The 24400-nt window shown below is 40.4% G+C and overlaps 1 protein-coding gene across 1 annotated transcript in view; it reads right to left on the minus strand.

The window, feature by feature from the left end:
- The window catches only part of RIN2 (Ras and Rab interactor 2), a 188115-nt gene that overhangs the window by 72716 nt on the left and 90999 nt on the right, over positions 1-24400 (minus strand). Inside the window, exon 4 of the mRNA XM_007948218.2 lies at positions 14303-14403. Within this exon, the coding sequence (XP_007946409.1) occupies positions 14303-14403 (101 nt within the window). The remainder of the gene's footprint in view (positions 1-14302; positions 14404-24400) is intronic.

Raw genomic sequence — 24400 nt, forward strand, 5'->3', positions numbered from 1 at the left:
TCCTATAAACAAAATTTCCAGTTTGTTTTGTCAGAATTTAATGTGACTTGGAGGAAGTTAGAAGAACCTCAGAACCTCCAGGAGGAAGGTTCTTGGGTGTCACCTGGCAGGTGCTTGTAACTGAAGAGTTCTCCTATCTGCCATTGTGGTCTATTCCCAACTTGGACCCTCAACTCTCAGATGGAAAAAAGAAAGAAAAGCAACCATTTCTCTGATAATGTGTAGAAATGTCCATGTGTGCTTCCTGCATCTCTGGGTTCCTCTTTTCCTTATTCTGTTGTGTACAGCTTCAGCTGCAATGGCAAGAAAAATGCTACCCAGGACACAGTACTGCCAGAGGGGTTTGGGCTTCAGCTACAAGGGGCCAATGTGACGGCTGTCTTAAGAATTAAGGCCCAGACAGAACTCTGAATCTATGGTCACCACAGTTTTGCTTGGAGCTACAGATCCTTGTCCATGTTTCAAAAGGAAAACAAACATACCCCAAATGCCCCACAGTGGCAGTTTAGTAGGGTTGGGTTGAGAAGAGGGTCTGTCATCAGTGGTTTCTGGAAAAATGTTAGTAGAAGAGGCCCCTTATGTAGAGAGTCAGGGAAGATGACAGCCCATACCAAAGGGAGCCACCTGATAAAAATATCTAGCATAAGGACCAATTATTTGATAAACACATGTACTCACACAAAAGTAAGCAAAAAAAAAAAAAATTCCTAGAAAACTTTTCATTTAAAAAATACCTAGGAGTTGAGGTCCAATGATTTTATAACATTGTCAGCCATGAAAACACTTCTTCAGACACCATGACACCAAATTAAATCCCTACTTTATAATATTTAAGGTGTGGGAAAGAAGGGAGACACAGATTCATTCTGGGTATATGCAGGAGTTTGGCTAACGCTCTCAATTTACAGCAGAGAAATCACCAGATGGGCTGAGGAAATTCTTCCCACCACACAAGGTGGAAAGTGGTAGGGTGGAGGTCTAGAAGATATGTTCTCTTAAGATTCACTGCATATTTACCTGAGTTATGAGAGACTTCAGAGGCCATTTAAATAGCCTCCTTATTGAGGCCAAAATACTAGAAATTGATAGAACTGGACCAAAGGCCCATTTTACAACTTGCTGACTTTTGTACACTATGCCAAAGGATTCTTTAATTCCTTGAGGCCATTTTTGTTCTCCTAAACTTTGAGAGAATCACTAAACATTTTGGGTTATGGATTTTGTTCCTTGCTGCCTTTCTGAAGGAAAGGGCTACTACTTCCTTAAACAGATTTCTAAAAGCATGTCACCTCAAAAGGAGGCTTTTTGTGACAAATTTTTAGGATTTTCAATGATTTTTAAGTTCTATGTACTGGGGACTACACATGGATAACATTGAAATGTGAACACAAGCATGTCTGCCTTAGAAGCACTGTCGTTTTCATCAGGGAAGAAAGATTTGGTGGCTTCTTGGCTTGTAAACTCCTCCAGTTGACTCTTCAATTAAAAACAAAAAGACAGATATGGAGTCAGCACTGGCAAAGGCATTGATCTGCTTCTGTAAAAATAAGAAACAGAAACAAAGAAACTGTTGTCCTGGTTGCTCTTGGTGTTCACACAGGGCAGGATGGAGCCAGGCTGGATCTGCAGTCTCATCCCATGGACCTCTGGGCCCCAGAGGAACAGCAAGCATACTGCTCTGCGGAAAGGAGGCAAGTAATTTGCAATTCTTAATATTTAAGTGCTTTTGGCTGTGTTGGAGTTATTTTATAGCTTCACTAAATCATAATTGAATTCTAACTAAATAGAAATTTTATGGCAGAATCAACTACCAATAGCATGAAGGCAAAGCCTGCAGAGCATAACATTTATTCAGAGTATACCACTGTTAAAATTATGTGTGCTGAGGTTTAATGGTGCCATAGAAGCCAGCCACTAAACTGGAAGGTTTAACCCCTCAACCAAGAAGTCCAGGAGGTGGTTAAGTGCTCTGTTACTAAATAAAAGATTGGCTGTTCGAACCCATCCAGCAGCTCCAAGGGAGAAAAGGCCTGGTAATCTGCCCCCATAAAGATAATAGCCTAAAAAATCCTAGGGGGTAGTTGTACTCTATCATAGGGTCACTGTGAATCAGAATCAACTCAATGGCACCTAACACCAACAATAGCCTTCAACCAATTGGAATCAATCTCTAAGACATACTGTGCATTTCCAGGGAGATGAAAACCACTCTTGAAAGTCAGTTAAAAATCATGTATGGTCTATCATTTAAATACATGAAAAAATATTGGAAGGATACACACTAAAACAAAAATCAACCAACAAACCAGACAAAAATGGTTCTGCACTAGCAGAGGGTTTATGATGATTTTTATCTATTTCGTACATTGTCCCTTTTCTACTTTGGTAATCAGAAAAAGAAACCTTCCAAAATATAACAGGTATCACCAATTAAGAACAGACTGGGCAGATCTTTTTGGAATTCTTAATCCTGCTTAACTCATCCTTTAAGACTGATGTTAACAGTCACAGCTTTTCTAAAACCTCTTCTACTTGGAATTACCTACTCCTTTCCCTACCCCCAAGGTTCCCAGGACATCTGGTATACCTCTATATTATGCTCTCATTCCATTATATCATATTTACTTGTTTATAATTCTTTCTCCTCATAGGTTGCAAAAATCTTCAGGCTACACTGTCCAGATATTTTAGCAAATAACCAAACCAAACCAATCTCACAGCCATCAAGTTGATTCGACTCATAGTGATCCCCTTTGGGTTTTCGAGGTGGTAAATCTTTATGGAAGTAGACTGTCCAGTCTTCCTTCTGTGGAGTGGTTAGTGGGTTTGAACCACCAGCCTTCTGGTTAGCAGTCAAATGCCTTAGGCACTATACTACCAGAGCTATGTTGTTGTTGTTGTTATCTGTCTTCGAGTTGTACCCGACTCATAGCGACCCCTCCCTGGGTTTCTGAGGTGGTATCACTATGGAAGTAGATTGCCCAATCTTCCTTCTGAGGAGTAGCTGGTGGGTTTGAACCGCCAGCCTTCTGGTTAGCAGTCAAGTGCCTTAGGCACTAAGCTACCAGAGCTCCTACCAGAGCTATAGCATCCACTATTTAAATACTTTAAGTTGAACTTACCTGCTGTTACTTTGGTTACAGTTATCAGCAAAGAATTAGTCAATCTTTACAGACTTCCTTGTAACTATATTCAAACACTCTTCATGATCTGAGAAGATCAGGAGGGAAATGGATCCCTTTCCAAGTAGTCATAGCAGAATATTTTGAATGGGCATAACAGAAAAATCTCTTGCAAAACAATTACCATCACAGAACCTCCTCCGATTATAAACAAAGCTATGTCCCCCAAAGCGTGGTCTGCTTGCTACCAAGGGAAGGAATTCTGTGTTTATGTTATCACTTGATGCCATGGATTGAATTGTGTGCTCCAAAAATATAAGTTGTAAATTCTAACCTCTCTATCTGTGAGTGTAACCCCAGTTGGGAATAGGATTGTTCTTTGTTATGCTAATGAGGTATGTTTTAAGCCAATCACTTTTGAGATATAAAAGAGCAGATCAGGCACAGAAGCAAGGACACATATATGGGAAAAGGTACATGATCTTCATGCCACATGAAGATCACCAAAGAACTGAGGAACTGAAGCTGAAGAGACAAGGATCTTCCTCAGTGCCGACAGAGAGAGAGCCTTTCTCTAGAGCCAGCACCCTGAATTTGTACTTATAGCTCCCAAACTGTGAGAAAATAAATTTCTGTTCATTAAAGTCACCCACTTGTGCTATTTCTGTTATGGTAGCACTAGGAAACTAAGACACTTGGACAAATGGATTTCAATTGTCTTTCAGAATCTAATCTCTAGGCAAGCTGAAGAGCTTCTCTATCCTTTTTTTCCATCAGATATTCTTTGAGAAAAAATGCAAACAAGGAGGCAATAACAAATATCCAAGAATTACTGAAAATATGCATTTGCAGTTCTTGGAAACAGACTATGTACCAAAAACCAAAACCAAACTCACTGCCGTTGAGTTGATTCTGATTCATAGCAACCCACATTGGGTTTCTAGGTTGGTAAATCTTTAAAGAAATAGATTGCCCCATCTTCCTTCCATGGAGAAGCTTGTGGGTTTGAACCACCACATTTTGATAACACTAAACATTTTTCAAGGGGCAGGAATTCTAGGTGATGCAAATAGTTAAGCACCTGGCTGCAAATTGAAAGGTGGGTTCAAATTCACCCAGAGTTGCCTTGGAAGAAAGAACTTGGGATCTGCTCTGAAAAGTCACAGCCTTGAAAATCCTATGGATCACAGTTCTACTCTACAACACATAGGATTCCAATGATTCAGAATCTACTAGACAGCAACTGGCTTTTTGGTTTAAGTTACTGCTGGATATGGCTTATTCTGTCAGCAAAAGTTTATTGTGATCCTCCCAAGTTCTGCTGAACCAGGCTGGAACTCACAGCCTGGTGAAGGAGGAAAACCAACCTTCCTAACACATACAAGAAGTTCTAGGAGAAAGGCCAGCTCATAGATGCTGTGTTTATGTTATCACTTGATGTTATGGATCTTAGGATGGCCCCAAGCCCTGCATCAAGGGACTATAAACTCACTCCTTGTGACAGACCCACTATTGTTTGTTTTTGTTTTATTTTGTTTGGTATGCATCATTCCAATGTTTTTCCATTCATTTAAACAGTATATCATGCATGACTTTTAAATGACATATAAGAGTGTTTCTGAACTCCCTGGAAATGTATAGGTTTCCAGACAGTAAAAGAAGAAAATACTGGATTTGGTGACTAAAACTGCACACAATATGGATACTGTGTAAGAAGTCAAAATGCAAAATGGTTTTGCATCCAGTGCATCCAAATGACCTCATGCAGAAACTCCCTATAATCTCTTAAAAAAGCAAAAGTAGGCATAAATCAATGGAAAGTAGTCACTCTGTATCTGGAGTTTCAAGAAGAAAAAAATGGAAAGGAATTAAATGAAATGGCATCAAATTCTGTGTTTGAAATCACAAAGGTTGCGGCAGATAGGATTTTTAAATATAAGAAATTGTATAGGATGTGGATATAATCTGAGTTTAAAGGCAGAACTTCAACTCCTAAAATAACTGCATCTGATTTAGGTGCACATATTTGTCAGATATGATGCAGCTAATGAACCTGGCCAAATCAATCAATAAGATGCTGAATATTTCTGCATAAAAGTACTAAAGAAAGTAAAGCAAAAACTCTAAGAAATGGGGAGAGTTTTATTGCCAGTTTTTTTTTCCACTACAAGATTCAAAAGCAGAAATATAAATAATAAAATGTATTTATATATATTTATTTTAGCTTTTCAATACCTCCCCCAAAATAATCCTTTCCATAATGCCACAGTTTCATAAATATCACCCAATGAACTGGCTGTGAGCTTACAATTCTATGACTTTAGCCTTGAACTTAAAAAAAAAAAAAAAAAAAAACCTCACTGACATCAAGTCAGATCCGACTCATAGCAACCCCTCCTTGGGTTTCTGAGGTGGTATCACTACAGAAGTAGATTGCCCAATCTTTCTTCCGAGGAATGGCTGGTGGGTTTGAACCTCCACCCTTCTGGTTAGCAGTCAAACAGCCTTGAACTTTGATACATGAAAAACATGATGCTTGGTTAAGCTTGAGAAATCCTCACCCCAGTGTCCCACTGAACTAAGATAAATACTTGGCTCACAACATACTAGTCCTCCTATCTGTCTTTATCCATCATGATTTTAGAAACTCTAAGTCAACATATCCATCAAAATGGCTAAAATGGAAAAGATAGCCAATACCAAGAGTATGAAGCATCTAGAACTTTCATATGCTGTTAGTGGGAGTGCAAATCAGTATAAGCACTTGGAAAACTGATTAGATTATGTACTAAAGTTGAATATATAACCAATTCAACACCCAACAATTCCACATGTGGCTAACTGCTTATGAACAACTGCCTTCTTTGCCATGAGATCAGAAGAACTGGATGATGCCCAGCTATCATTACTGAATATTTTGCTTAAAAATTCCATAAAAAACACTGATCAAAATGGGAAAAATGTAGATCATAATTTCAAATTCTCATGGACCTTTCTGGAGCCATGGAGGATGGATGAGGTCCTCAAACTATTGTTCTGAGATTATCTTCACAGTAAAAATATCCCCTGGAGTCTTTTAAAAACCAAACAACGGTTTAGTTTAACCAGAAAAATATGTTTGCCTTGAGAATTGTGCTCTTTTAAGAACTATTTACATGGGATCAAATTGACAATAGAAACTCAAAAGATTAGGGGGGCAGAAAGTTTATGTTAATGAGTAAGAAATTACTCAGAAATAGACAATGAGAATGGTTACACAACTCAAAGAATGTAATCAATATCACTGAATTGTATACCTAAAAACTGTTACACTGGTTTATGTTTTGAGGCATAACCAAACAAACCAACAACTTCACTCCTATTTTCCTAACACAAGTGTGTACATAATGCTCACCAACCAAATGACATGTACAAGAATATTCACTAGCAACAGTATTCAAAATAGCTCCAAACTGGAAACATGTCAAATGTCCATCAACAATAGAATGGATAGGGGGACCTTCTACCACCTGGAAAGATGAGCCAGAAGTAGAGCATGTCCTTTAGACCCAGGGTCTCTGCACTGGGATGCTCCTAGGAACAAGAAAGACAGAGAGAGAAAGTCTATTCCTAGAGCCAGCACTCTGAACTTGGACTTCTCACCTCCTGAACTGTAAGAGAATAAATTTCTATTTGTTAAAACCAAACATTAAAATAAAAAATAGAATGGATAAACAAATTGTGATGTATTCATGCAATGGAATGCTGTACAACAAAAATGAATGAACATCAATTGCACGCAAAAAGGATGGATGAATCTTAGAAGCACATGACATTGAGTAAAATAAATTAGGCTTGAAAGAAAACATATTGTATAATTCCAGGTATATAAAGTTCAAATACAGGCAAAAGTATTCTACGGCAATGGAAGTCAGGACAGTGATTACCCTTGGGCTGTTCCTGCCTAGGAGGAAGCACCCAGATCAATGGGTGCTGGTTGCATGGCTGTGTTTACTTTGAGAACATTCATCTAGCTGTATGATTCTAGATCACATTTTACTTTGGTGAAATGTTTTTTAAAGAGTAGCACTAAATGAGGATGGGTTTGACTCAGAAGGCCACAGGGCAGTTAACGAAGTCATTGTTATCCAACTAGAGCCTTACTAAAGTGGTACTGTGGGCATCGTCACCCCACATGGTAGCTGCTATTTCTTCTCTTTGAATCACTGTGTTCTCATCTCAAGTTGAGCCAAGAAGTAAAAGGGTGTACAAGGAACAGCAGTCTGGGCTTCATGTATTTTTTAAAATAATTTATTGAATTTTTGTTGTTGTTGAGAATATACACAGCAAAACATTAACCAATTCAACAATTTCTACATGTATGATTTAGTAACATTGATTGCATTCTTGGAGTTGTGCAACCACTTTAACCCTCCTTTTCTTAGTTGTGCCTTTCCCGTTAACCATAAACTCTTTGCACCCTAAATTTCCTATTTAATCTTTCGAGTTCCTGGAGTCAATTTGATTCTAGATGTATATCTTAAAAGAACATTATGCTGAAAGCAGACGTTCCTTATTGTTGTTGTCATTGTTAGGTATCATTGAGTCAGTTTTGACTCAGAGTGACCTTATGTAAAACAGAACAAAGCACCATCTGGTCCTGTGCCATCCTCACAATCCTTGCTATGCTTGAGAGTCCCCCCTCCCCCACCTTTTAAAATTGTGATTTGGGTGAAAATTTACAGACCAAATTCACTTTCCATACAGTAGTTCACATACACTTTGTCTCATGACATTGACTACGATTTACCACAACGCAACAGCTCCCCTTCCACTTCCTCCCAATAGTTACCTCTTTCCTGTGTCCATCCCTCCATGCACTCCTGCCCCCTGAGTTGTCTCCCTGTGCATAAACAGCTCTTCTTTCTCCCATGATTGTTCTCTCCAAGGAGTGTATCTACCTCAGGTGAATGTTCAACTCATATGACTGTCTTTTGTTTGGAAGCCACAGGTGTGGGTTCAATTACAGACCTGAAGGGCAGCTAGAGGCCATAGTCTCAGTGGTTCCACCAGGCTCGATCAGACCAGCAAATACGGTCTCTCCCACCACACCCCACCAAATGATTTTGAGTTTTGTTCCACATCGTTCTCCCTCTCCATCCAGAACCTCCTCTGTAGATCCGCCTCTGAGTGGTTGACAGTAGTAGCCGGGCACCATCTAGTTCTTCTGGTCTCATAGTTGTATAGGCTGTGGATTGCATGGTGTACCAGTCACTAGGACTAATTGTTTCCATGAATCTTTGGTTTTCTTCATTCTTCTTTGCTCTGGATGAGGAGAGACCCATTGTTGCATCTAGATGGCTGCTTGCAAGTTTTTAAGATCCCAGTTGAAAGCCCATTTTTGCAGCCACTGTGTCAATCCATCTCATTGAGGGTCTCCCTCTTCTTCACTCTTCAAGAACTGGTCCCTCTTAATTCACAATGATCAAAGCAGGAAAGATGAAGTCTGGCCATTCTTGCTTCTAAGGAGTATTCTAGGTGTACTTCTTCCAAGACATTTGTTTGTTCTGGCAGCCCGTGATAATTCAGTATTCTTTGCCAACACTATAATTCAAATGTATCAATTCTTCTGCGTCTTCCTTATTCATTGCATAGCTTTCACATGCTTATGAGGCCATTGAAAAGACAATGGCTTGGGTCTGGTGCACCTTAGTCTTCAAAGTGACATCTTTGCCCTTTGATTATTTTAAAGAGGTCTTTTGCAATACATGCTCTGTTTCTTGATCTGGGTGCTGTTTGCATGGCTGTGTTTACTTTGAGAATATTCATCTAGCTGCATAATTATCTGTGGATTTTTTTCTAAATTACAATGTACTTCAGTGAAATGTTTTTTGCCCAATGCAATACACCATTTGATTGCTTGACTGCTGTTTCCATGGTCATTGTGGATCCAAGTAAAATGAAATCCTTGAGAACTCCAATCTTTTTCCCATTTATCATGATGTAGCTTACTGATCCAATTGTGAGGATTTTTGCTTTCTTTATGTTGAGGTGTAATCCATACTCAAGGCTATAGTCTTGAGTCACTTGAAGCACTTCAGGTGATCTTCATTTTCAGGAAGCAAGGTTGTGTCATCTATGTATCACAGGTTGTTTATGAGTCTTCCTCCAATCCTAATGTCACATCCTTTTTCATATAGTCTAGCTTCTTGAATTATTTGCTCAGTATAGAGACTGAATAAGTATGGCTAAAGGATACAACGCTGATGCATACCTTTCCTGATTTTAAACCATGCACTATCCCCTTGTTCTGTCTGAATGACTGCCTCTTGGTCTAGGTATAGTTTCCTCATGAGCACAATGACATGTTCTAGAATTGCCAGGCTTTGCAATGCTATCCATAATTTGTTATGATCCATAGTCAAATGTCTTTGCATAGTCAGTAAAACACAGATAAATATCTTTCTGGTATTCTTTGCTTTCAGCCAAGATCCATCTGACACCAGCAATGATATCCCTCATTCCACGTTCTTTTCTGAAACCAGCTTGAATTTCTGGCAGTTCCCTGTCTATGTTATGTTGCAACCATTTTTGAATTATTTTCAGCAAAATCTTACTTTTGTGTGCCATTAATGATATTCTTCAATCATTCCTGCATTCTCTTGGGTTTCCTTTCCTTAAATGGGCACAAACACGGATCTCTTCCTGTCAGTTGGTCAGGTAGCTCCTTCCAAATTTCTTGGCATAAACGAATGAGCACTTTTGTGTTCCCTTCATTTGTTGAAACCTCTCTGTGGGTATTCCATCAATTCCTGGAGCCTTATTTTTCACTAATTCCTTCACTGCAGTTTGGACTTCTTCTTTCAATACCGCCAGTTCTTGATGATATTCTACACCTACTGAAATGGTTAAATGTTAACCAATTCTTTTCTGTATACTGACTCTGTGTATTCCTTCTTGGTGGCATAGTGCCTAAGGCATTTGACGGCTAACCAGAAGGTTGGCGGTTCAAACCCACCAGCTGCTCTGTGGAAGGAAGACAGGGCAATCTACTTCTGCAAAGATTTACCACCTCAGAAACCCAAAGGGGGTCACTTTGAGTCGGAATTGACTCGATGGCAGTGAGTTTGTTTTTTTAGTTAAGCTAAAGTATTATTTGGTTTTAAGAAGATTTCAGGGGATGTTTTTGGTTTAGCGTTCAAAGATTGTCTCAGGATAAAAGTTTCAGGGCTTCATCCAACATCCATGGCTCCAGGAAGTGGAAATTTTCTGTTCTTCATTTTTCCTTTTTGATTAGGATTCTTCTATAGCATCTCTGATCAAAATGCTCAGTAATGGCAGCTGGGCACCATCTAGTTCTTCTGGTCTCATGGCAAAGGAGGTAGTTGTTCAAGGAGGCAATGAGCCACATAACCTATTTTCTCCTCCTATTTTGGACTCTTCTTCCTCTGTTGTTCCAGGTGAACAGAAACCTATTGTTCTTTGGATGGCTGCTTGCAAGCTTTTAAGACCTGAAGCACTACACAATGAAACGGGATGTAGAATAGAAGCCCTAAACATGTTATTAGGTCAATTAACCAGGATATCACAGGAAACCATGACCCTACTCCTCCAAACCAAGGAACCAAATCCCCATGATGTGTTTGGTTGTACATAGCCTCTTTTTTGCTTGTTTCTTTTTTGGTCATTGTTATAAATATCACACAACTTTTGCCAATTCACCTTTTTACAGGTGTACCACTTATCAACAGCAACTACATTCATGGGCTGTCTTCACATGGTTTTAATGCCAATGCTGTCACATCTCTGCTATCTCTTTATTGAATAAATGCATATCGTGTTCACCACTTGCCAGGTACTATTCTAAGTTCTTTACAACTATTAACTTATTTAATCTTTCTAAAAAACCTATTAGGCTTATTATTTATTATCCCAATTTTGTTGATGTGGAAGCTGAGGCATAGAGATTTTTAAGTGTCAGGCCTAAGGTTAGTGTAAGAGAAATGAGCGGAGGTGTAAAGAGAAGGGGTTCATAGTCTGAGCTCTGCAGTACTCCAGTGTCAAGAAGTCAAGGAGATGAGAAGAACCAGTCAAAGAGATAAGCAGCAGCAGTAGTAGGTAATGTAAGAAGAATCTAGGAGAGTGTGGTATCCCAGAAACTAAGCCAAGCAAGTGTTCCAAGAAGGGAGGGAGTGATGGGCTATGGCAGAGGATTCTGATAGGACAGGTAGGCTAAGAACTGAGAATTACCATTAGATGGAAAATAAAGTTATACTTTTATTTTCACTAACCTTATTTTAAAATGAACTTCCTTCTATTTTGAATGTAGGCAACAAACCATAGTAGTATTATTAGTTCTTGTGATGTCACCAACAAAAGTTATAGATGTTTTCATTCCCATTGCAGTTGTTGCAGAGATGGTGCCATATTGTTTATGCTCATCTGTATATGAGATTATAGTAGTTCCCAGACCCCCTGATAGACCTTACTATTTAATTTGCTAGTAAAGCAGTACATATGCTATGAAATCACACATTTTTAATATGTTGATCAATGTATTTCAGTATAATTGCTTTCTTCTATCATCCTATATATTTAATTTTATGCATTTAAAAAACATTATCCTGAGAAGGGTACAGAGGTTAAAAATACGAAACTCAACTCAATTTTGACAATGATGAGCAACCAAATACCAACACAGGCAGGGAGATAGTGATTCCTAATTCTAGGGCCTCAGCCTGGCAAATAAACTAGTTTTCAACAAACTAAGAAGACATGGATATTTCATGATGAAGGAGCTCTGGTAGTATAGTAGTTAAAGCATCAGCTGCTAATCAAAAGGTCAGTAGTTTGGACCCACCTGCTGCTCATGAGGCAGTGGGCTTCTGTAAAGATTTATCGCCTTGGAAACCCTATGGTGCAGTTCTACTCTGTTCTATAGTGTTGCTTTAAGTCAGAATTGGCTTGACGGCAGAGGGTTTTTTTTTTTTTTTTTTGGTTGGTGGATGGTTAAGGCCATGTCCCTGCACACACTCATGGGAAGATGAATCACAAGGAAGCTGACTGTGACATATACGTGCAGCCACAGGGTCCTAGTGGTTGTTAGGTCTTACTTTCTACAGGGGCTTTACTTAAAGCAACCCTGCTACTGCCACTCCCACTCTTCTTTCATTTCCTTCCCCCTTTGGACTGCTCTCTGCCAGGCCAAATTGCTATTTCCCTTGTGGTCACAGCTGGACTCTGTCTTAATTTTTTTAAACAATGCAAAGTTTTCTTTCTTCTACCCTTCTGTTCCTGGCCCTGCTGACATCTCTACTGGGCAAAATGGAGAAATTAAACCAAAATCACAGCTCTAAGTTTCTAGGAATTCAGCAGGAGTCTCTAGAACAGAAGCTAAAGACTCATTATTTATTACAACTCACCTTGCTTTTTCTCTTTCTTTCCTACAAATAAAAGTCAAATAAAATGCCTCTGAAATTTTATAAATTCAGTGTTAACCAAATTAGCATTCAAGAACAAGTGACATTAATCTGGGGGATAAAAGTTATTGTGGAATGCTTAGTCATTCTTAACTTTGAAGAAAAAGCCAACAAACAAAGCTTAAAAGAGATGTTAAAGATTAGATGAAAGCCCAGTTTTCCTAACTTGCTGAAGTCAGAGAGAACAAGATCTTGATGGGGACCTAACATGTAATACCACTCCTTTCCTTCAACCCTGGCATTCCCAGTGCCTTATATGCAGGGGAAGATTACTGATGCTCATGTCTGTCATCTGGGGAGCACTGTGTCTACCTCAAGCAGTTAATATGCTTCCTGGATGTGGAAGAAATCAGTGCTCCTAAAGCCCTCTTCCTTTACACTACAGTCATCAGTCTCAAATCCAATTTAATATTTGCTTAACAATGCAAAGGATGAAGAGAAACCCCCTGGTTAAAGATCTTGGAGTTTGGAATTCTTCTGAATGTGAGACTAGACATCTCCCACAAAAAATTATTGTGTATTTGCTAGTTTATGGGAGAAATATTAATTGAAGTGCTTCACAATAAGCTCAAAAGAGTCAATAAATGCCTGGGGCTACAAAGAGCTTGGGACCATCTGGTCCACCCCTGCCATTTGGTAGAAAAGGAAAGGAAATGGAAGGCATACAGAATTTCATTGCTAAGGGGATCTATAGTTCTACCAGAGACAGGATGTTAAAGCACCACCTTGTAACTGCAAACCTACACCCTGGAATTGTGCTCTCTTCCCTTGGCCTCCCTCAGGGAACAAGTCTGGCTGGTTTGAAACTTGCCTGGACAACCACAATCACCTCCCTCTCCCTGGCAGGGCCCCTCCTGCCTGCCACATGATCTATAAACAAAACCCCACTGCAAATCTCATCCTTACACTGCACCAGGCAAACTCAACACCATTCCCTGGGAAAAAAAATGGGAAGCTGATAATGAATCTGATCTCTAAGGCACCAAGTTTCCAGAACTTTTTGTAGTGATTCTATTCGGTTGTCTTTGCTAGCAAGGCATTCAAGAGTTGGAAGAGGTTCTGGTGGTGGTCTCTTCCAAGTTGCCCATGCCCACCTTGACTTGCAACTCCACTCTCCAGAACTCTGCAGCCTGACAAATAAGGCAGTCCTTTAATACCCATGTAGATAATGAGCAACATGTGCACAGCTATTCTGCTTAATTAGCACAATATATTGCTGCCTCTTTCTTAATAATTTATAACCACATCCAACTTCCAATAGCTGCAATCGTTAATGAATATAATTAATGGTGATAGTTACTGCTGGGATTTTTTTCTGACCTGAGAACGAAAAATGAGTCCATCCTCTTTAGTGCTCCCCTTTAAACCTTCTGGAGTCTGACACCAGCTACACTGAATTCTATTTTGCACACGGAGGATCACGCTGCATTATTTTTTCCATCGTTGTGAGTAGGTTGGATGTGGTATATAGAACTTTAGGTTTCCAGGTTCTGGTGCCAGGAGGAATTGAGACAATGTAAAGTTCAGGTGCCTTCAAAGTAATTCAAGTAACAATCAGAAGATTGGCTCTTAGGCCACTCCCGCCTCCTACAGAGACTTCATCATCAACCAACATACTCCTGGTTCCCAAACTTTTGAGAGTGACAGAAATATCACCTGAGTAGCTAAACGGGATTCCCTCAGCCCCCTCTCACGCCTGTCGCCTCATCGGTCTTTGGTCACCTGCAGGTTTCAGCGGGTTCCAGTCCATTTTCCAGGCTGACATCTGTCTGCACCATCTCCTGTTTCAGTTCTCCGATCTCCGAGGCAATTGTGTCAATGAGCTATTCAAAGACAAAAATAGTATGACATCAGGAAGTAGAAGAGGCGTGGACACAGCCTGGGGAGCTTTAGTCATGTCAACAGGAGCCAGATAGATGACCACCTTTTTTTTTTTTTTTTTTAAATCCTGGCTCTGTGAATTTCCTCTAACCAAGGAAAAATAATGGGTGAGGGGGCAGCTTCTTCTGAGAAAGGGGAAGAACTTAAGTTTCAGTATTGCCCTAAGGAAAAGAAAATGACACACAGTTTGGCTTCCCAGCATGAATACAAAGAAGAATAAACAAATCATGGTAAAATCAGGTCTCACCACTCATTTAGTCAAAGGAAAAACACAAAAGGAATTTCTTGGATTAAAATGTGTATAACCTTTATTCTGGTTACAAAAATAAACATCATAAAAAGATACAGCTTATGAACTGATTACTAAGGACATTAAAATTACTTTTCACCCTATTCTTCGATTTTTTTTTTTTTTTTTGAGGTGAGAAGATTGTTAAGGGAAAGGGAAGAGAAAAGGAATGGGGATGGGAGTGGGAGGGGCAGTAAGTCACAAGGCATCTAGGGGGAAATGGAGAGTCTTTCTCAAAAAAAGCAATTGTTGCCTTGCCCCCAGGGAATCCCTTGGTGGTGCAGTTAACCAGTGAGGCTGTTAATGTTGGAGGTTCCAGTCCACCCAGAGGCACCTTGGAAGAAAGGCTTGATCTACTTCCGAAAAACCAGCCATGGAAAACCCTATGGAAGACAGTTCTACTCTGACATACCTGTGTCAAATTCAACTTGATGGAAACTAACAACCACTACAGTGTAAGAGAAAATTAGAGTCCTTGGGTGGTACAAATGGTTACAGCACTTGGCTGCTAATCAAAAGGTAGGAGATTTGAGTCTATTCAGAGGTACGTCAGAAGAAAGGTTTGGTGATCTACTTTTGAAAAATCAGCCATTGAAAACTTTATGGAGCATAATTTTACTCTGACACATTAGAGTTGCTATGAGTTGGAGACAACTTAATGGCAAATGGTCTGATCTTATCCCAAGTTGCCTACTACCCAGAACTCAGAATGAGGCTACATCTGGCCATGGAGACTGGTCTAAATTCTTGGGCCTGGGAGTATGGGGCAGCAGTGCTCAAACGTGCCCCTTTGCATCGTAATTTATTTAAAAACGTAGTTATCTTCCATGTAAATGTTACTTGTGTTAATGTCCTGCAGTGAATTACTTGTTAAGGCTCTTCTACCAATGACCTTTATGGTACCCACCAGATGACTAGGTGGAAATATGTAAATGTGAGGTATTTATGATCCAGCAAGGAGATTGGAAAGCTTGTTAGTAATATAAATAAGGTACAGGACACCTTTGTAGGGGCTGTTGTTGTTGTTGTCATGTGCCGTTGAGTCGACCCGACTCATAGTGACCCCTCCTTGGGTTTCTGAGGCAGTATCACTACGGAAGCAGATTGCCCCATCTTCCTTCCGTGGAGTGGCTGGTGAGTTTGAACTGCCAGCCTCCTGGTTAGCAGTCAAGTGCCTTAGGTACCATGCTACCAGAGCTCCCTTTGTAGGTGTGGGACCTTACAAATAAAGTGTATGGGATCCTAATGTGGGGATTGGTCAGTTTTGTCATTCTGCTATGCCTAAAAGGAGTTTTCATAGCATCAGAAGGGAGGGGGGGTTTCACTACCACCCAGTGAGAGAAGCAGGAATGGAGTGTATCCTTGGACTTGAGATCCCTGCACAGAGACATGGCAGTGAGAGATGGCAGTGAGACAGTGGAAGCAGAACCAGGACTGGCACAGGACAGAGCAGCAGATTTATTGACCCATGGAGTGAAAAGCTGAGTGCCTTTGAGCAGTAGCCTTGCTGGCAGAGTGGGGTACACACAGGTGCATCTATTGGCAGAACTCAAAGAGCTCTGTAACACTTACCTAAGTCAGAGCAGAGGCCAGGCCAAGAGGCCAAGGGGGCCAAAGAGAAGTGTGCTTGTGGACGCGGCACGGGGGAGGCTGTCCTGATCAAAGAACAGTATCCTGAGCATTTCTGAACCTGAATTGTAACCTGTTGCTTCCCTAATAAACTCCTTAGTCATGAGTATTGTCTGTGAGTTCTGTGTGGCCACTGCAATGAACTATGGAACTGAACAGTGAAGCAGAGAGTGCCATGGGAGGGAAGGTTAGTGTCACAATTGGTAAAAAGGTTGGAGGGTGAAAGTATGTCTGACTTCCCTCTCATAGTAACCAGCCTTGGGCTGCTCATGGTGATTCTGTCTCTCCTTCAGGAAGTTAGAAGAGGTCAGAGGAGAATGCTACCCCATTCCCTTTTCGCAGCTAACATATAATAGGTGTATGACTGCTTTAAAATAAATTAATGAACATTTTCAAAATGTCTTCATTTTAATTTCCAATATATTAAATATCGATAGCTATAATCCACATGAGCAGAAGCTCTTTGGGGTCTTCAATGATCTTTAGACTGTAAAGGGATCCTGAGACCAAAGAATTTGAGTGTTGTCTCATCCCAAGAAGATTTTATCCCACTCAGCCTCTGGGGAAAGAGGTTTCATTTGAACTTTCAGGCTGTCATAAAATTTTGATCTCACCTATTCATTTGTAAATTTAAAAAACTTTTATGGGTATCTCCTTCATGCCAGGCACTGGAAGTAGAGAGTAAGGCTAACAAGATCTCAATTTTCATGAATATGATATTCTAGTGGGATTGTCAGATCGCAAACATAAATCAATGAGAAGTTCCAGAATGAAAATAGACATGTTGTAGTTAGAAGCCTTGAGTAAATTTCAACTCATAGCATCCTTCAGGTGATAGAGTATAAATTACCCCATAGTGTTCTTCACAGGAGCAGATCTCTGGGTCTTTCTCCCATGGAGCTGCTGGGTGGGTCTGAAATAGATGGAAGTGTTCACAGGTGAGGGGCTGACACCTGTGATTTTATTCTTACAACAAAATGGCAAAAATGAAAAGACTTGACACAGCTGAGTGATGGGTTTTTCATATTTTTATAAAATATTTTGTATTTTTATAAATATACAGAGTATATTTTTATATCTTTGAAATAGTTCATCATCAAAATTATAAGGGAAATTGAAAAAAGAAAATTAGGCTGGATATGTATGAAAGTGGAAGGACATGGAAGAAATAAAAAGGGGAGAGTGGTTAGGGTGATGCAGTGGAATCCTGATGCCACACAATTCTGGGGCTGTGTTCCCACTCTCCAACTTGGAATACCATGGGAAGCTGGGAACCTCACCAATACAGGTCCAGCCACAGCCTAGGCAAATCCAAGAAGAGAGAATTCCTATGCCCAGCAGTAATGATGTGTGTTCCTCCTCTCACCCCTCACTCATCTTCATGGCCACAGTGTTGATTAAAAATAAAAGGCTCAACAGGCCATCTCCACAGAGGCTTTGGCTTATTTGCTTCCTCCAGATATGCATGGCTGACACCTTGACCTCAAGTGGAGGCTGCAGGGACAGAACTGCCCTTTGAGACCTCTGTATCCCATACTTGCTTCCTTTGCTAAACACAGAAACCCTACACAGAATCACCAACAATGCTACTTAACCATAATGTAGAAGGAGGGCACAGTGACCCAAAGATAGAGAGGGGAAGAGGACAGCATTGTGTCTGGTTGGCTTACTGATGGGGCCCTTTTTTGCTGGGTGAGTGGGTTTCCCTAGCTCTTCCATCCCCTCAGATCTCCATATTCTGTCCTTACTCACCCATTTAATAGCACCAAGGGATCCAGGGTTTAGTGTTCCAGGGCCAGGCTCACTTCTCACAGTTATGTTTATACAGCCACCAGGCCCCTTACTAGCAAAAGTTATCACCACAAAACACTCCATCCTCCCTGAGGTAATGACCAGCCTCCATTGATAGGATTTTGGGTGTTCCCACACTGTTCCTAGATAAATTTTGTTTGACATCGTTTTTTCAAGTCCTAGAGACATTTGATCCCAACCTTTAAGCTTGATTCCTGCAAATTCCACTCTCAGAGAGCAAATAGAGATCACTAGAAGGGGACATGTTTGAACCTAACAGTTTCAATGTAAGTGCTTCATTAAACAGTTGGTGTTGCCCATCGAGGAGTCTCTCGTGGTGCAAATGATTAATGTACTCGAAGATTGGAGGTTGGAGTTGATCTAAGAAGAAATGGCTAGCAATCTACTTCTGAAAAACCAGCCATTCAAAACCCTATGGAACAAAGTTCTACTCTGACACACATGGTTACCATGAGCTGGGGTCAACTCAATGATAACTGGTTCTTGACTATTAATTGAAGTTCCCCCAAATCCACTTATATAACCCAAGACCAAAAAACATTTCTGTACCTGTCCAGAATTCCAAAAAGAAGAGTAAGATAGCCTTATTTGGCTGGCCAAAAAGTGAATGAAGCCCTCCCCTTCCTACCAGCAACCTCCAATAAACTGCACCGGCAGTGACAAAGAAACAGCCCACTACATGTGAAGCACAGCAGATCCACCCTAGTAAGGCCAGCACTATCAAGTGTTAGTTATCTCCTGGAGGTGTGCATAGCAAGGCTCTGGAACCCATGGAGGTGGTGTGATTTTCTTCAGAAGCAGGGAAAAAGGGCTGCTGACAGGGCTGGGCACCTCTGCAACTGCCTCAGAGGGAAGAAGCCGAAGGGAATCGACCTGGTGACAGTCACAGGCAGAAGGAGGAAGGCAGGCCAGAAGTGGGGTCTCTGGATGCCCCCTCATTCTTTTCAGAAACCCAAAGACCTTGGGCTCCCACCCCATTGAGTTTCTGTGCATGACAAAACATGTCTACCTGGGTGATTTTGCACTGCAGCTGGCATCCAAGCTGCAGGGTCCTTCCCAGCCCTTTGAAATCATACCCAGGGCTCAGCGTGGGCACAGCTGGGTCTGCCTTACTCCCAGTGGCAAGGGTCTATGCTAACTTGTACTACTTTGTATTCATGCTGCATAATCTCCCCTAAGCTATGAAGGCCCTCATCTAGGATCTACTCTTCAAGAGCAACCTTGTACAATTCCAGGGCAGGGTAAGTTGTCACCCTACTTGGTGGCTTGGCAGTATAGTGCGATGAGCATGATGAGCATAATGAAGGCACCAGCCTCTGACTTGGAAAAATCTGCATTCAAATCCATCTGTCCTTGTTGGCTGGGTCACCTTGGTAAGTGCCAGAGCGTATCTGGATGTTCTCATCCTTAAAACCCTGAATGCTAAGGCTGATTCTAGTAGTGGTGTGTATGTGTGGGTGGGTGGGTGGGATTGTCTATATTTTAAAGCATATTTCAAATGCTCCCTAATTCTTTTCTATTCAAATGATCCCTTAACAATAATGGGGCTCAATGCTATTAAGCAATGGTAAATGACTCTTAAAACAAACTTAAATACTTCCCAGCATGGAAATGCCATTTTATCATTAGCAGCAGACACCTGTGACTACAAAGAACCAATGTTTGTAAAGCCCAATCTTCCTTCTGCCTGTCTGCCTAGAAGCCTCTGAGCTAGAGATCTGCCCACTGTTGTTTTTGTTGTTGTTATGTGCTGTCGAGTAGGACACGACTCATAGCGACCCCTCCTTGGGTTTCCAAGGCAGTATCACTACAGAAGTAGATTGCCCAACCTTCCTTCTGAGGAGTGGCTGGTAGGTTTGAACCACCAGCCTTCTGGTTAGCAGTCAAGTGCCTTAGGCACTACGCTACCAGAGCTCCTATTCATAGGAATAGGAGTTAAGATTTCAACATATATTTTTTGGGGACACAATTTAACCTAGTGGGGCGATAAAGATTTCTATGACACCCCTGTGTATACAGGAACCAGGAGAGAGGAGGCAAAAGGGAGGGCCCCAACATTTGTTTTCTTTCTTTTAGGATTTGATAAAAGGAGAAAATTTTCTCTTGAAGGTCAAGTAAAAATAAAACAAGAAAATGCTTATAGAGCAGGTTGGATAGAGTGCTCTTCAAATTCCCAGTCTAACTCAGGAATGTTATCAGTGGTTTGAAAAGGGATGTGTTGCTGATATGGTGAAGATTTGAAAGCTAGGGTGTGGGAAAAGGCAAGTGTCAGGCTCCCAGCTATGGAATTTATATTGGCCTTGGAGTGTGGTGGGCCTTTGCAGTCCACCAGCTCTGTGGGTAGATTTACCTCCTGGTCATAAAAAACCCATGGCCCAAATAATTGCCTCTCCTGTCTGCTTCTGGTGGCGCAGTGCCTAAGGCATTTGACTGCTAACCAGAAGGCTGGCAGTTCAAACCCACCAGCCACTCCTTGGAAGGAAGACTGGGCAATCTACTTTCATAGTGATACTACCTCAGAAACCCAAGGAGGGGTCTCTGTGAGTTGAATCCGATTCAATGGCAGTGAGTTTGGTTTTTGGTTTGGTCTGCTTCTGCTGCGTTGGAGGCACTGATGGGGACATCACACTTTTGGATTTTGATAAAGTAGTCTGAAAAATAATAGGCTGCTTGCTTCCCAACTTTCAAATGACTTTGCCACCAGGAAATATCACCATGGGAGCCACTCTCAGAGGGGCATGTAAGGAACAATGCTAGACCACTTCAGAGAAACCTTGCCATTTTTCTTTTAAACTTGATGTATTACACCTCCCAAAGATGTCTGTATTTGCATTTTTTAAAAGTAATGATAATTACAGTACATATATAATAATCCACTACCTGTTTGTCCCTTGGCATGTTGCTATAATGCTGAAAGCTATGCCACTGATGGGAGCTCTGGTAGCGTAGTGCCTAAGGCACTAGACTGCTAACCAGAAGGCTGGCGATTCAAATCCACCAGCCGCTCCTCGGAAGGAAGGCTGGGCAATCTACTTCTATAGTGATACTGTCTCGGTAACTGAAGGAAGGGTCACTATGAGTTGGGTCCAACACGACGTCACATTAACAACAACAACAACATGCTACTGGTATTTCCAATACAAGTAGGGTCACCTGGAAGCAGTGGGGCTCTCAAACCAAGGCAGATTAGGAAGAAAGGCCTGGAAATCTGCTTCTGAAAATTAACCAATGAAACTCTATTAATCACAACCAAGTATTGTCTAATGTAGTGCTGGAAGATGAGCCCCCAAGGTTGGAAGGCACTCAAAATACACAGGTTTCACAAAAATGGATTTGAGCAAATTAAGAATCATGAAGATGGCACAGGACCAGGCAATGTTTTTTCTGTTGTACAAGGGATCACCATCAATCACAGCAACTAAGAACATATAATGCATGAATACATCCCCGTTGAAAAAAATCGATTATTGCAGTTAAAGCAAATCTCCCTTGCTCATCACCCACAGCTCTTTTGACCTGCTCAGAAGCAATCACTATTATCAGTTTTGTGAATATCATTCTTGAATGGTATCATTTTGTGGTTTTTTTTTTTTTTTTTTTTTAATCCAAAGGAATCATACTGTATGTATGCACTGTCCTGGAGCTTGCTTATTTCATTTAATAGAATGTTGCAAAATTTATCTATGCTGATATATAAGGCTCTAGCTCATATATAGGAGTTCTGGTAGCATAGTGCCTAAGGCACTTAACTGCTAACCAGAAGGCTGCGGTTCAAACCCACCAGCCCTCCTCGGAAGGAAGATGGGGCAATCTACTCCCGTAGTGATACTGCCTCGGAAACCCAAGGAGGGGTCGCTATGAGTCGGGTCTGACTCGATGGCACATAACAACAACAACAACAGCAGCTCATATATGTAACTGGAAAACGTTTTCCATCATAGGAATATGCCAAAATGCATGTATCCATTCTATTTTTGATGGACAATTCGGTTTCCAATGTTTTGCTACCATAAGCAGCACTACAATGTGTGTGCTTCCCCATGTACCTGTGTGACATTTAAGAGTAAATGGTGGGTTCTATGCATTTTAAACCACCACTTGTCTGTCAGTTTTTAATACTGTTGTTGGCTTGTGTGTTTCTGTGATGCTGGAAGCTATGCCACTGGTATTTCAAATACCATCAGGGTTACCCATGGTGGACAGGTTTCAGCAGAGCTTCCAGACTAAGTCAGAGTAGGGAGAAGGATGGGGCTATCCACTTTTAAAAAAAATTGGCCACTAAAATCCGTATGAATAGCAGTGAAACATGTCTGATTAATATATTTATATTTATGCCCATTCTAAAAAAAAATGTGATTCATCAGAATGTAGAAATTACCAGTGTTATTATCACATGCAAGTTTTGCTGAAGATAATTAAAAAATGGTTGCAGCAGTATACTGACAGGGAACTGGCAGAAATTCAAGCTGGACTCAGAACAAGGGATATCATTGTTGATGTCAGATGGATTTTGGCTGAAAGCAAATAACAGAAAGGTGTTTACCTGTGTTTTATTGACTATACAAAGGCATTCAACTGTGTGGATCTTAACAAATTATGGATAACATTATGAAGACTGGGAATTTCAGAACACTTAATTGTGCTCATGAGGAACCTGTACATAGACCAAGACGCAGTCATTCAAACAGAACAAGGGGATACTGCATGGCTTGAAATCAGGAAAGGTGTGTGTCAGGGGTGTATCCTTTCACCATACTTATTTATTTTGTATGCTGAGCAAATAATCTGAGAAGTAAGATTTATATGAAGAACAACACAATATCAGGATTGGAGGAAGACTCATTAAAAACCTGAGATATGCACATGACACAACCTTGCTTGCTGAAAGTGAAGAGGGCTTGAAGTCCTTACTGATGAAAATCAAAGACTATAGACTTCACAGTGAATTACACCTCAACATAAAGAAAACAAAAATTCTCACAACTGGACCAATAAGCAACATCACGATATATGGAGAAAAGACTGAAGTTGTCAGAGATTTCATTTCACTTGGAGCCAAATCAATGTCCATTGAAGCAGCAGTCAGGAGATCAAATGATGTATTTGTACTGGCCAAATCTGCTGCAAAAGATTTCTTTAAAGTGTTAAACAGCAAAGATGTCACTTTGAGGACTAAAAGGTGCAGATCCATGCTATTTCTTCCCAATAGTCTCACATGCATGTGAAAACTGGACAATGAATAAGGAATCTGATTGAAGAAGAATTGATGCATTTGAATCGTGGTATTGGCAAAGAATGCTGAAAATACCATGGACTGCCAGAAGAACAAATAAATTTGTCTTGGAACAAGTACAGTCAGAATGCCCCTTAGAAGAGAGAACAGCCAGGTTTCATCTTACATACTTTGGTCATATTGTCAGAAAAGATCAGTCCCTGAAGAAGGATTCTCATGCTTGGTGAACTAGAGGGTCAGCAAAAAAGTTGGATTTACACTGTGGCTGCAAAAATGGTCTCAAGCATAGCAAAGACTGTTAGGGTGGCACAGGACCAGGTAGTGTTTCATTCTGCTGTACAAAGGGTTGCTAGGAGTCAGAGCTTATTGGATGGTACTAACAACATTGTGCATTTAAAACATCATTGCTCTCCAGGTAGTTAGGCCCATCCAAATTGCCGTCATCAGCTTTAAAATGTCCATATTACTTGCTAGCACTTGATATTATCAAACTTTTAAACTTTGCCAATTTGATGAGTACAAATGGCTTATTTACTGTTTCAGTTTATTTGTCCTGATTGTGTTTTTATTTCTTCTTCTGAGGAATTTTACTTGTTTATTTATCCATTGCCCATTGTGAGGATGCTTGATTTTTTTTGTTAAATTGAGTTGTAGGATCTGTGGATATGAATGTCTTATCTCATATATTTCAAGTATATTTTCTCTCAATCTGTTTCTCTGTCTTTTAAATTTTCTTAAGGTTTTAATATTGATAGAATCAATGAATCAACTTTATCAATTTTTTTCATTATAGTGCTTGCTTATTGAGTCTTGTTTTAAAAGTTCATATTTTGAAGTAATAAACACAGACTTGTCTATTTTTCTTATAAGGCATATATATATATAATTTTATTTTGATTTGGGTGAAGATTTACAGAGTAAATTCACTTTTCATACAGCAGTTCACATATACTTTGTCTCATGTCATTGACCAAAA

This window comes from Orycteropus afer, unplaced genomic scaffold (genome assembly GCF_000298275.1).
Source record: "Orycteropus afer afer isolate SDZICR_OR568_19922 unplaced genomic scaffold, OryAfe1.0 scaffold00208, whole genome shotgun sequence".
NCBI classification, from domain to species: domain Eukaryota; kingdom Metazoa; phylum Chordata; class Mammalia; order Tubulidentata; family Orycteropodidae; genus Orycteropus; species Orycteropus afer.